Source organism: Mustelus asterias, chromosome 14 (assembly GCF_964213995.1).
Source record: "Mustelus asterias chromosome 14, sMusAst1.hap1.1, whole genome shotgun sequence".
Lineage (NCBI taxonomy): Eukaryota > Metazoa > Chordata > Chondrichthyes > Carcharhiniformes > Triakidae > Mustelus > Mustelus asterias.
In genome coordinates this window covers 86180076-86194270 of record NC_135814.1, presented here as the reverse complement: position 1 = coordinate 86194270, position 14195 = coordinate 86180076, and the positions used below count along the sequence as shown (strand labels likewise).

The 14195-nt window shown below is 36.9% G+C and overlaps 1 protein-coding gene across 16 annotated transcripts in view; it reads right to left on the bottom strand.

The window, feature by feature from the left end:
• The window catches only part of armc8 (armadillo repeat containing 8), a 107003-nt gene that overhangs the window by 44713 nt on the left and 48095 nt on the right, over positions 1–14195 (bottom strand). For all 16 annotated transcript variants that reach the window (XR_013499562.1, XR_013499563.1, XR_013499561.1 and 13 more), the window contains 2 exons: positions 6575–6657; positions 3648–3729 (listed from right to left, as the gene is read on the bottom strand). Coding sequence is in view for 13 of the 16 variants with exons in the window: in XM_078228773.1 (XP_078084899.1) it covers positions 3648–3729; positions 6575–6657 (165 nt within the window). In the remaining 3 variants the exon portion in view is untranslated. The remainder of the gene's footprint in view (positions 1–3647; positions 3730–6574; positions 6658–14195) is intronic.

Below are 14195 nucleotides of genomic sequence, written 5' to 3'. Positions count from 1 at the left end.
ACATTGATGGTAAACTAAATTAGATTTTAAAAAAGGCAGGGTGTCATTCAGCAGGTTAGGGCAGTCATGGCTGTGTTCATCCAGGTCAGGTGAAGGGTATGTTGGATAGGGGAGAAGGTTGCCCTACCCCAAGACATTCCCTTTTGGGGGCTTCTGGACTGCTCTCTCTCCTGAGACTTGGTTCCCCTGGGGATGCAGTGTCCTGTTGGTTACACGACGTGCGCGAGACTGGGTGTTTCAGTTCAGCGTTGATGGAGTCTCTCTTTGGCTAGCGAGCAGATTGCCTCCTCCAAGTGGTCTTATATGAAGACTTCCAGTCTGTCTGTCTGTCTTCTTCAAGGCTTAGGCTCCCCTAGGGGGAGGGGGTTGTGGGGCAGTGTCCTGTTCCTTGCAAAGTTGTACTGTTATGCTCCTGGTGTCGTTCCTGCGATAGTATATGTGGCAAAACTCATGTGGTATGTAGAAGTCTCAATTCTGACAAATCTATTGGGGGTTGGTTTAGCTCAGTGGACTGTTTGGCTGGTTTGCGATGCAGAGTGCAGCCAACAGCGTGGGTTCAATTCCGACACCGGCTGAGGTTATTCATGAAGGCCCACCTTCTCAACCTTGCCCCTCGCTCGAGATGTGGTGCCCTCAGGTTAAATCACCACCAGCCTCTGGTCAGCTGGGACAATGGTGACTTAAATGTGGAAAAACGACGTCTGGCATCTATTGGATAATCCTGATGCTCTTCTCTCTCTGGGGCTTCCTTTCTTCATTTGGGTGGATAAGGCGTTGATAAAGGCTGATTTTTATAGTTAATCCTGGAGGGTTTCCCTTACCTTGTCGGGAGGATGGTCGTATCTATTCCTGAGATACGGGTGTCTTGACGATTCCCCTTCTCTTTGTTAGTGGGAAAATGGTTTTAAGTTTTCTGGTGATGGGGAGCCTAATCGGTGCCTCTGATACAGTTGGAGAGGAGGGAGGTCTGTAACGTTGCAAGCCTAGGTGAGGTGTACAAATCCTTGGTTTACTGCTTCCTGTACATGAGAGCATACATTGGCACGCTACATTTTGTACTGATGGCAGCATTCTGAAGTTGCCCCTTTTCTGGGTTATCCTTTCATTGTTTGGAGGTCCTGGGACCCAGTATATTGTGCAGTTGTGTGTTATTCTGTGGAGGAGGGTGTGCGCCATAGGGCCATGTGTTCATGATTGCATCCTGCTATCCTGAAACCACCCCCCCTCACCCTTCTTTGTATTATTTTATCTGTACGAGAGGAGACGCTGACTACAACGATTGATAATTGGAATCATTTGTATGAATATCCGCTGGTCTTTTCTGCAGGTTTATGTGGAATAATGGTTACTCTATACTGTGATTTTGGGGATTTGGTGTGTTTTGCGGTAAATGTAAACTGGAAAACTTGTAATTTTAAAAATTCATTCATGGGACATGGGCGTCGCTAGCTAGTCAGCATTTATTGCCCATCCCGAGTTGCCCTTGGACGACGGTTGAGAGTCAACCACATAATAAAAATATTCTTAAAACAAACAATAATCTGGGTGAAAATGACAGCCCCTTGGACAAGCATGAAATAATAATGGTGAAGTATTATGGATTTTTCCAAAGATGTGCAGGTTAGGTGGATTGACTATACTAAATTGCCCCTTAGTGGCCAAAGATGTGTAGATTAGGGGGATTAGTGGGATAAATGTATGGGGTTATGGGGATAGGGTGGGGGTGGCGGTCCTGGGTAAGATGCTCTGTTGGAAAGGCGGTGCAGGTTCAATGGGCCGAATAACCTCCTTCTGCACTGTAGGGATTCTATACGAGTTACTATGGGGAAACCTAGTTTGACTAATTTGATTGAGGATTTTGAGGTAAACAAGAGTGCATAAGTGCTGTGCAGTTGATATTATGTATATGAAGTTTAAATAGGTGATTGATAACATACCAAATATTAGATTAATTAGGGTTCAGTACCTAATAGATCTCATGAGGATGCAAATTAGCTGGTGGAATGGGTGACACACGGAAAATGAAATTTAACACAGTTCAATGTGAGGTGATATATTTTTGAAGGAGGAATAAAGAGACAATACAAGCTAAATAGTACAATTTTGAAGAGATGCAAGGAGGGAGACCCCTTTGGATGCCTGTGCACAAATCTTTGAAGTTAGCAGGGCAGGTTCACAAAACAGTTGAGGCGCAAGGTATAAAAGCCAGGAAGGAAGTTATGCTAAACATACATAAAATACTAGTTCGGAGCCAGCTGAAGTAGGGTTCCCAATTCTGGACACCGCACATTAGGAAGGGCATGGGATGGGTACAGAACAGGTTTACTCAAATGGTTAAGGCATTACAGTTACATAAGTGGAGAAGCTGGGGTTGTTCTCCTTAAAGCAGTGAAGGTTAAGAGCAGATCTGATAATTTGTTGAAATTTTTGAAGGCTTTAGATTTTGTAATCGAAACAGACTGTTTTCAACAGCTTAGGATCGATAACGAGAGTATAGATTTCGGATAATTGTTTTTTTTAAAAACTAGAGGCAACGTATAGAAAACCTTTTTTTTTAAAACACAAGGAGTGATTAGAGTTTGGAACGAACAGTTTGGCCAAGAGAGACTGGATAAACACTGAAGCAAAAAAATATTGCAGTAATATGGGGAAGGAGCAGGGGAGTAAGACTAACTGGGTTGCCCTTCAAGAGAGCAGGTGCAGGATTGATGGGCTGAATGGCTTCCATTAATGCGATATTACCTCTGTATTTTCTATGATAATTAGGAAATTCAGTGATAGTTACGTAGCAACAGGAATACGCCATCAGCCCCTAGTCTTTTCCACCATTCAATCAGACCGTAGCTTATGTATGCCCTGTACTGTCAGAGATGGTGACACAGTGGTAACATCACTGGGCTAGTAATCCAGAAGTCCAGGCTAATGCTCTGGGGCAGCTGGTGGGACTTGAATTCGATTGATAAATCTGGAATATGAAACTCTTCTCAATAATGGTGACAATGGCAACTATCATTGATCGTTGCAAAAATCTGGTTCACTAATGTCCTTTAGGGGAAGAAATCTGTCATCCTTTCCCGGTCTGGCAATTAGAAATAGGCAACAAATACTGGCCTTGTCAATGATGCCCACATCCCATGAGAGAGAAAAATACTCATTTTATCTACAATTTGTTGGTCCGAAATTTTGCATTCTGAGTATGCGATTTCAGAAGTTCTAACCTGTTACACCCAAACTTGCTGCCGTTTTGTTCTTAACAGGTCTTGTTAATATAGAACAGTTGATCGAGTATGATCATTATATCTTTAGATAAGTATTCACTGCTGGATTGCAAGTTAATTCCAGTGGCATTTTTAATCAGATCCATCATTTATATGCCAGTGTTCACTCAAGCACAAACCTGTTGTCAGTTGTGCACTTGACAGATCCTTGACTGAATTCTGCAGGTGATTTACTCAGTGCACCAGTGACCTTTATTGACAGATAAATAACTTGTTTAATTTCCACGTCTACATTACACTTCTCAAGTTAGTGGCAACAAACAAATTAATTTCCTAATAGCTTGAGCTCTATTGAGACACAAAACATTTAAAGTTCATTCTGAAAGTTCAATATAATTAATGCTTCTTAAAATGCATGCCACTACCTACCTTCATTAGTGGTTTCCACACCGTATGATCCTGAAAACTTGTCCGGAGTTGCTGTACTGATCTGGACAAACTATGCAAACATCTATGAATGGAAATCAGAAAAAGATGCATATCTTTCAAAAAAACATATAGAATTAAACAAATGTGGATGGTGTGCTTGATCATCCCTTAACAATGCAATAAGTAGTGATCAAACATTCAAGACCAGTGGTTGAGCAGATTAAATAAACCCAATCCCCATCAACATCTGAAATAATAATGATTTATTATTTCAGTAGGTAATATTAGTCTATGATCTGCATCAAATAAACCTGACGATATACTCAAAACAATAACAGAGGATGAGTACTTAGAAGAACCATAATTCTATTTTCAATCTTCACAATACAGAAGGAAGATATAATGCAAGAGAGTTTAGGGAAAACTAAAGATTGGCGCAGAGAAATTAATTTAAAACAGAAAAATTATAATGGGATAAAATTATGAAATCACAAATTGCGAGACCTTGATATGTATATTAAAAGTAGGAGGCAAATAAACTGGGAATGCATTCATTAAAGGTCACTGGATTTAGGGAAAGTACAGTAGGACTGGAAGACATCAAATGTCTTTATTCCAAAAGGAAGGTGAGAAACCAAATACCTATGAATCAGTAAGATTAATGTTTGTAGTAGGAAGATTTTAAGAATAGATAGAGTAAAAGCTCTCTTCAAAATATGCTTTTGCAGAAGGTGGATCATGTCAATCAATCTTTTAGACCCCTTGTCACAGACACTGAGGTGATGCAGAGAAGAGGATTAGGTTGTATATTCATAGACTTAAAATTTTACACATCGCTAGCTAAAATTAAGGCACATGGAATTAGATGTGAAACAGGTCGAAAGGTAGAAGGTAAACAAGTAGGATAAAAAGGATAGCAATACTAATTGCTATTACACCCCACCCCAAGAATTTATGTTGGTTCTCAGCTTTTCATCACACATATTATCTGGATTTGGGAACAGATGGAAATAAATCCTTCATTACAGATGATCCTAAGATCGTAAATACAATAAAGACAGTAGAAAATGATGTACGGATATAAATGGATTGAGAATGTGTAGATGTAATTCGAGAAAGAGTGAATAGTATATTTTGGATTAAGAATAGCAGATAGTATTGCTTAAATGGGAAAGACTGGATGGGGCAGACAACATTTTAAGGGTCCAGGTATATAAACCACTAAAAGTTATGGTTCAAGTGCAAATAGCAATCAAAAGACTAATGTGACACAGGCTTTATCACAAGAGATAGATAATATAAAAGTATTACTTCAATTATACACCATGCCTGTAATATATCAATTGAATAGTTTGGCCTTAGGAATGATTTGTTTACTTAAAGAAAATCTAACAATTATTTACCAGGAAATTACCTAGGAGGTTGTTATGGTGAGAGATTTTGTAGACTTTGGATATATATCCAATAGCTGAGGAGTTTAAATGATAATCCCACTAAGGTGATTCAAATAATGACGACAATTGATGGGGAATCTAGGACAAGAGAATATATTCCTAGAATTCCAATTCAGGAAAATCATTCAGGAATGATTTCTCCTCAGATGGTCATAAAGACAAAGTCAACTGACATGCTTAAAAAAGAAACACTTGGGAAGTCCATATGAAGGGAAATGGAGGAAGGACAGGAATTGAAGAGAGTTGCGAAGGCTAACAGATATGGCAGAACTAATGGGCTGAATCGCCTGCATCTGTGCCTCATTTGTTCCCACATTTCAAAAATAGGATTGGCCATTAAAAGTTAAACTGCCCAAATAATTAGTGTCAAAATTCAAGTTGCCTGACTGCGTATTAGTAATGACAGATCAGAAGATAAGAAATATGAAGGTGCTGTTCCGTCTATCCTACCTACAAACCACTTTTGCAGTGTCCAATAGTTTCTTGAATAAACTTGATCCAATTGATCAATTGTGCAAGAACAACTTTCTGACGTCAGTATAAAACCTGTCAGACTAACTAGAAACTTTTCCTCTTTGTCCCACTATCAAAATTGAACATGAGGAATTACTATTTCTACACGATTAAAAATCTTGGCATGACCTTATGAGGTCTTCCCCAAATTGTTTCCTAAGATTCAACGTCTGAATTTTTATTTTGTCTCAAGTCCTCTATGCCTGGGATCAGCCTCCAATGTCTTAGATCAGGCTCTTAACTGAGGGTTACTCCAGTCAAGCTAACATACATCCACTTAATGAAAGACTACAACTCAAAACAACCAAGGTACACTCCACCTATATAATGTACAAAGCTGCACCTTACACAAAAACAATATCAAACTGGAATTTGCCTAACTAGTTACACTCATTAAAATGCATCTTAGAATAATTTACTAAATCAAATATTCACAGATCAACAAGGTTGTTGGATTTAATCACTAGAAAAAATGTTTCAATCATGAAAGCTAAAAGCTCCCCCCCAGACACATGAGAATTTGAAAATGTAATCACAAAACTATCAAACCAACATTTAGTTGAATTAATTATTTGATTCAGTTATTCTTTCTCAGAATTAGAATTTACTTTTTATCTGCCATGCAACTAATAATTTAAAATTGATAGTGTATTTATGTTAGAGTGCAATAGATTACCACCAAAGGGGTGGTTAAGTGCCTCAAAGAATATTTCCAAGTTATTTAATGGAAGTGCTTAAGCTTCAAGTTAATGGTTAATAATACCATAGCCAGCTAATTATATAGCAAATCTGGGCTCTCTTTCATTCTCTATTTTATTATCCATGCAAATGTTACAGGAGTATTTACTAAACTGATTAAAGATTCAGTGTCTGCTGAGTCAACACAACACTAATCACTACATTGGTTTTAGAACTATCAAATTGTATTTCAGACAGGAAAGTTCAGGAGTCCATCCATACCTGACAGCAGCTAACCGCACCTTGATACTAGACTCAGCTAAGCCAGTCACAATTCGATCCATCATATTTTCAGTCTCAATAATCTATAACAAAAAGTTAACAGCAGCATAAGTAACTAACAGGGTTTGTAATGTCACAAATTCACTTGAGGCATAATTAAATCTAGCTTTTGCACTTTATAAGACATTATTTTAGCTGGGGCTCAGTAAGAAGCAGAGAAAATTATTCAAATAGTTTTCACAAACTTTGCAATCTTAACAAATTTACTACAATATAAAGATAGAGTAGTTTAATGGTAGAAACTCCTATATATGGGCTTGAAAGAATTGATAAGCAATCAGTACTAACCCGTTAATCGCAAATTGGGGGTCAATTGGTCTATATTTTCTATTATCTGGCACCAACAATCTAAGTTTTACCCTCCACAAGAGGAATCTTAACAGAATAATAAAGTTTGCAAGCAAACAAAAAAGCATCCATGCAGCAATTGTTCCTGAAATGAACTGTGCTTGTAGGAAGCTCCCATGGCAATTGTTCATCTCCTGGATTTGGTAACTCAGCCAATCTAAAAAATGGAGATCAAACGTATCATCTTGATTGACATTGTCTGAATCTAAACGCTTCCAAACACAGTAAAGAATTAAGTTTTCATAATGTTTAAAATGAAGTCTTTAAAATGACTCGATGGGCCAAATGGCCTGTTTCTGCACTGTAGGGTTTCTTTCTTTTTCTTTCTATGTCAAAATTTGGTCACTAAGTGACAAGTTAGAAATAAATAATTCTTAGATTTGGTTATTCTGATTTCCCTGCATCACCATCTTTATTCACAGGGTGTAAACAAAACAATTATTTTAACCTACCTCATCTGTCTTATATCTGTCTCTGTGACTCAATGTCAAGTTTTGTTTGAGAATGCTCTTAGAAAGCATTTTACTTCATTAAAGACGATTTCTAAATATTGGTAGCAGTTGGAAAGGCAAACTTCAATCTCGTCTCAGTTGTTAAAATCAACCGTTACGTCAGCCCTTTCCTCGTGCAATTCTTCTTAAATGCACTGCTCAAGAGAAAATTATATTTTATAGATTTTACCTGGCAACGTGCAGCCACCCAATCGGGGATGCCATTTCCAAGGTAGGCCATCACCAGAGAGTCTGAGACACTTGCATCCAGCCTCACAACACCCTTATGGAAATCAGCTTTCAAAAGTAATTTTTCTAAAACATCTCTTTTGCTCCATCCTGTCCCTCCCCATCCCCCGACCCCAAATCAAAACATGCATCAGATGTCGACTTTTTTTTATTATTAGTTATTGGAATGCAGTCAACAGGAACATGACAGTATTTATTGCCCCCCGAGGGCCTTAAATGACTCTACACAGTGCGGGACTGGAGTCATTTTCAGAATGGACCAGGTAGAGATGAGAAGCCCCTTCCCCTGAAGGACATGAGTGATCCACTGGGCTTTTACAATAACTTGGCAGCCTTTTTTTTTCCTGATGCTAGCCCAGCAACCCAGTGAATTCAATCTATCATTATGTCATTTAACCTCATGACATTCGGGTTACTAGCCCAGTACCATAACCACAAGGCTACTGTACCCTCTTAAGGATTCCCAAAGGAAGCAAAATCCTCTTTCATCCTGATTTTTTTCTTTTTAAATTTGCACACCATTTACTACATTGCATTCTGATGTATTCATTCCATAGTTTTAATCTTAGGTCAAGCGCATTGTATAATTTTGAATCTCGAGCAGTACGTGGAATAACTATACAGCCTGTTCTTAGATGGAACAGACTGAAATTTAAACCTGATCTTCGCAGTGGACATTTTATGAAAATATTATTAATTGGTACATACAGAAGAGGTGCAATAACTGTGGCATAATCACTGAAAATACATTACTGCACTTCTATTATTCAATTAGCACAACCTTTTTCGTCCTGAAGGAAAACAGCATTTTAGCAAAGCAATATAGCATCTGTTCTCACAAATATCCCTAATGTCAATTTTATCACTGTAGTCAAACCCAAAGTCATAAACTAAGAGATTAAATTAAATTTTGTACAACAATAATAATGCAAATTCCTCTTTTCAATATATTACAATTCTGCTAGGGAAGAAGCAATTATACTTTTCTTCAAGAAATTAGTTGGCCCTGAAAAACCCTTCAAAATAATAAACAAACTTATAGAAAATCATGACGAAATAATCAGTCTCAACTCAACTAGTATTATATACTGAAAACAGATTTTCTTTAAATAAAACATCCATGTACACATGTGTACAGTTTTGAACACTCATATCCCTAAGGTTGTCTCTGGAAATGCATATCTGCATTAACTCAGAAATTCAAATTTACATTAGAAAATGAAACAAATCCCATTTCAATTTGTATTTTTAATTCTTAGTAAACTTTTCCACCTGAAGGGTTTCTTAGCTAAAGGTTACTTAAAATTGCCAACTACACAATTAGTTGATTTGTTGTGACATTCGGGAGTCTTAGAACCAGCACCACGTATCAATGCTGTTATTATGACACAGTTCCTTCCCTAGCTACTATTGCCTCACATAGCTCTGAATTGTAGTTGGAATGAATAGCTATTCGTATTAGATAATCCCAAGTGCAAAACCTTTGGTTGCTGTGAACTTTGTCTGAATATTGTAAACAGAAATATGGTAAATACATAACCGGTCTGTCAGCGACCATAAAGGGGAAAGATATGCCAATGGTTCCAATCTATATTTGAAAAGTTAAACCATCTTTTCAATTCAAATTCAATTTCACTTTATTATCTATAAAGGAAGCTCATACAGAAATTCATTTCAGGTACATTGCTCTTTTGTTAAAAATATTACATAAACGAATAACAATAAAAGAAAGAAAATCGCCAAACCACAACTTTAATTAAATACGTATTAAAATTATTCCAATGCATTAAAATTAGTCTGAGAAACCCAACCAAGTGCAAATCCTCATTCATACATCAAACTCCTGTTAAGTTCTTATCGTGAAAGACACAAGTTCAAGAACCGGTTTGTCCTGCATCTGAAGATTTATAGATATTTCCCTGAACGCATTCAACAATAATACTGAGACAAGGAGTGATGCACATTGCTCATAACACTCTTTACTTTCACCAAAATTCTTCGAGAGCAGACTTAAGGAAAATCTGTTCACCAAATACACTTCCTTTCAAATGCCTCAGACCTGCTGTGTATTTATAGTTTCCTTTTGTTTTTAATTTCAGATCTCCAGCAGGTACAAATTTCTATTTTTAATCTCAACATTAAATTGCACCCTCCAATAATCAACTTTTAATCATAACATGGAGTTCAATGAAATGAAAACAATGATAACAGAGGCTAATAGTGCTGAACCCATGCTGAAGACTGATGATAACAGCACAAAAATACTGTTGAAACCCTCTTAATTTTCTAGCCAAGCAAACTGGCAAGAAATCTCTGCTTCTTCAAGTCAACCCCTAAAAATCAGACTCGCTCTGTTTCTCTATGAAGAAACATCTAGGTTAAGAACTGAAACTGGAGGGTTGGGGTGCAGGGGATGGCGAGGGTCGGCGAAAGAGAAAGACAGTGGTAACTTGAATCTAAATACACCTGTGCCCAGAAGCAAAAGGATCTAAATATAAGCAACTTAGGTTGATGCATCTTAAGTTACTACAGACATGGACAGAATTACATTTCTTTAACTGAAAGTGCAGCTTGTGCACGTTATTTAAAATCCTCTCAAAACATTTTGCAGTAGGACAGAACCTACAGTCCCCATAGCTTATGGCTGGCACGCCGGTGTAAATAAGATTTGCCTCTTCTGCGCAATAGCTGGTATAACGCAATAGAGCTATAAGAACGTTGGATTCTCTGAAAATCTTGCCTTCCTTAGGCTGCACTTATACTATACAGACTTTTAGCAACCGTTGTAATATATCAATAGCCAGGGCCAGACAAAACTCCAGTGCTAAGTTTCCTTCAAGACATTTCACTCTGATTTGCTCCTAAATCAGGCTGTGCCCCCTATTGAATACTGTAATATGTATATGTTCAGTCATCATAATGTTACAATGGTCCACAATGAACTAGCCATTCCAATTATCCTTCACCAGCTTCTTAAATAACTATGATAGAATGGCTAGTTCACAATGACCCATCGTAAAGTAGCATCACCATGTTTAATTGCTGATTGATTAGTGGGAATATGGTAGTAATGTCTCGTTAATTTGATGGTTACAACTTTGTTATAACTTCAGTATTCATGAAAAATGAAACGGTCTCATAAGGATGCCATTCTTGCAAGAAACTGCATTTAATAAAAATAAAATGGGAATAGAGTTCCTTCGATCCAAATAACTGCCATTTGCAGAACCAGGACGGAGGCATCCTGAGAGTTAATACCACACTATACCTTTAACAAAATCCTTAATCTCCCAATAAAAATACTTGCTTTTATATTGCACTTGATCATATCCCAGAATGAATTCCCTTGAAGTGTATTTACCGCTGAATTCCCTTGAAGTGTAGTTACTACTACGTTGGCAAACATAAAAGCCATTCTGCATATAGCAAAGTACAATAAACGGCAGGTACATTAGCCGAGGTAGGCATGGCCTTTTTGAATAATGAAATCTGTGGAAGTTAAAATGCTCAGATTGAAGTTTCATAGTTTGGAAGCCATTAGAGGCCTCGTATTGGATTATGCATGGTGTCTAGCGCTGTTTGTACTCAAGTCGTGCCCAAGGTTGCTGGTACCCAGGATCTCTGACAAAGCCAATCTTTAATATCGACAGAAATAGGCATCTTGGTCTCATGCCTCACCCAAGAAGTCACCACCATCAAGCACTAGACTTGATTTGGGTGTCACCTTAGATTTTGGACTCAAATGCTAGAACAGGACTGTGAGCCATAGGTGAAATTGCTACCAAGTAACAAATCTAACAAAGTTGTAACCATCAAATTAACGAGACATTACTACCATATTCCCACTAATCAATCAGCAATTAAACATGGTGATGCTACTTTACGATGGGTCATTATGAACTAGCCATTCTATCATAGTTATTTAAGAAGCTGGTGAAGGATAATTGGAATGGCTAGTTCATTGTGGACCATTGTAACATTATGATGACTGAACATATACATATTACAGTATTCAATGATTTTTTTTTTAGTTTTGATATAGGTTTACTAAAGTTTGATTTTTAACACCATCAGCAGCATTCGAGTAAAATGAGCATATGGTTAAAAAGAATCTCATTGAAACATTTTATATATTTTTTAAAACACTATCTACTGATGAAATCAAGGCTTTTGGCCAGATGCTATTACTGACAAAGGTATGAAGGAGATGAATTATCAATGGAGCTGTTAACTAGCACACCTATTCTTCGCCTTCATACAGCTCGGCTTACAGCAACTAATTTTCCTCAGGGTTTGTAAATGAAACTAAAGATATTAAAAGGAAAACAGATACATAGTTAAGTGCAAAAACCCTACATAACTTTTAAGAAGCATTCGTAGGATTTAGCTAGGGATGACAGGCGAGGACAATTGTCTCAATTTTGGTGATTATAGGAAATAGCAGACTGCGAAATTTGGACTGCCATTCCAACAGGAAAGTCACAGCTTTCCCACAACTTGACTGATGCATTTTCAAGCAATGTTAATTTTGCACAGAGGGAACGACATTCCAACCTGCATTTTATATATGTAACACATGATAAAATTTATGGTTCATGAATGCTTCAACATTACTGGAAATAACGAACATCTTAAGTTATGAATTACTATAATCAATTTTTCAATACCCCTGATGACATGGTGCTCTATAACCAGTTTGTAATTTGTTAAAAATCTAAATGCTCAACAAGTCATGAGCTGTACTGACTTTGCTCTTATGATATTATCTTACCACAGGATTGATCTTAAAAGTCTCATTACAAAATCAAGTCTGTAGTTGATATGATGGAAATAATTTTTCTACAATTTGTAGTTTATCAATGTAATGATGGCAACCTCTAAATGGGATGAAATGCCATTTTATAATAATTTGTCAATTTATTCTAAGCTGACAGTTCAAAATGCATAGGAGGAGCTTGAAAGTTATCTAATATTTGGGTTGCTGAGGATAACCCTAGATCATTTGTCTTTTGCAAACAAAAGTACTTACTGTAAGAGAAAATCTTGAAATATGTTGCTACAGTAGAGAATTTATGATTCACACCTTCATCACAAAACTATCAGGTTATTAGAAATAAAACAAAATAACTAAATCTACAGCTGTCATTAAAAAAAATGAACAAATATTCACCCATTCATTGTCAATGGCAGAACATCTGTTATAATGCACCCAATGTGCCAAAGGTACTTATTCTTTAAATTTAAAGAATATAAATTTACAACAGAATCCCATGAGAGAAAAATAGATTTGCATTTTAAACCTTTAAAATGACAGCAGTAACCAGTAGCAATTTTTCGTTATTGGTAATCAATTCAACCATTCTGCATCTCCCACTTTATCAAATCACTAATTAAACAATGGTTAAAATCAGAATGTTTGTGGCAATACTGCTAACTTTCATAGTTAAGGCATAAATTTTTGTAGGGGCATTTGTATTTTTCTGTTGCTTTGACTTGTACTTGAACATAGGAAGCCACAGGAGAATGTGTTTTTGTAAACTAAGTTGGAAACAGTTGACATGGTAGTTACTAACTGAGCATCAACAGCCTACTTACAACTTATTCTTTAACTCCCAAGTCAGGTTTTCTGAACAAGGATATCAACATTAAAATTAAACACGTTCTTCTGAATTCTCAATCTGTTTTTGAAATAGTGAGTATTCCATTTTTGTGGGGAATCTTTTTGTATCAAAAGGTGAAGGATGTTGGTGCTGGCTGGAGAATAGAACACTTTTGCTTTACTTCTGACAGTATTTAGCATGATGTACTGGAGGTACAGCGCACGGCTTTCAACTACTGTGCTCCAACAATGCACCTTAACCACAACCTCAGAAAGACTATTGCACCATGAAATAATTTTTACACACACACCAAGATTAAGTTTAATAACGCACTGTACTATTGAGATCTCAAACAGGTAAAGCACTTTAAAATTGTTGTTGAATTGAAATTGCCTTTTGCTGAAGCAAAGAAAGAGAAGTACATTGATGAAGAACAATTATTCTGAATATCACTGCTAAGAAATGGGATGGGTTACGAGTCTTCAAGAAATCATAAAATTACCAAAAGAGGACAATTCTTCCAAATGAGATCTTTTTCCAGCAAAACAAAGGAGCTCCAAAGTTTTTTGATTGCTACAATGAATGTAATATACTACATGACAGTCCAACCTGAAACTGTTAAAAGACTCTGTGCAGCTTAGCTTGCAATTACAAAAAGAGATCCAAACAAGGGATTCCTTTGAATTTACGGCACTGCAAAAATTAAAGTTAACTATCTACTTTGAAGGAATAAAAGTAATGACTATGATAGTACAAAAGAACACATTCAGCAAAAAGAAAAACACCAAAATATTATTTCAAAACCAGAAAGTAACTTTGGAATGGGAAAAATGTCAGACCACAGCGGGATTTCGCGACCAAGCTAAAAATATT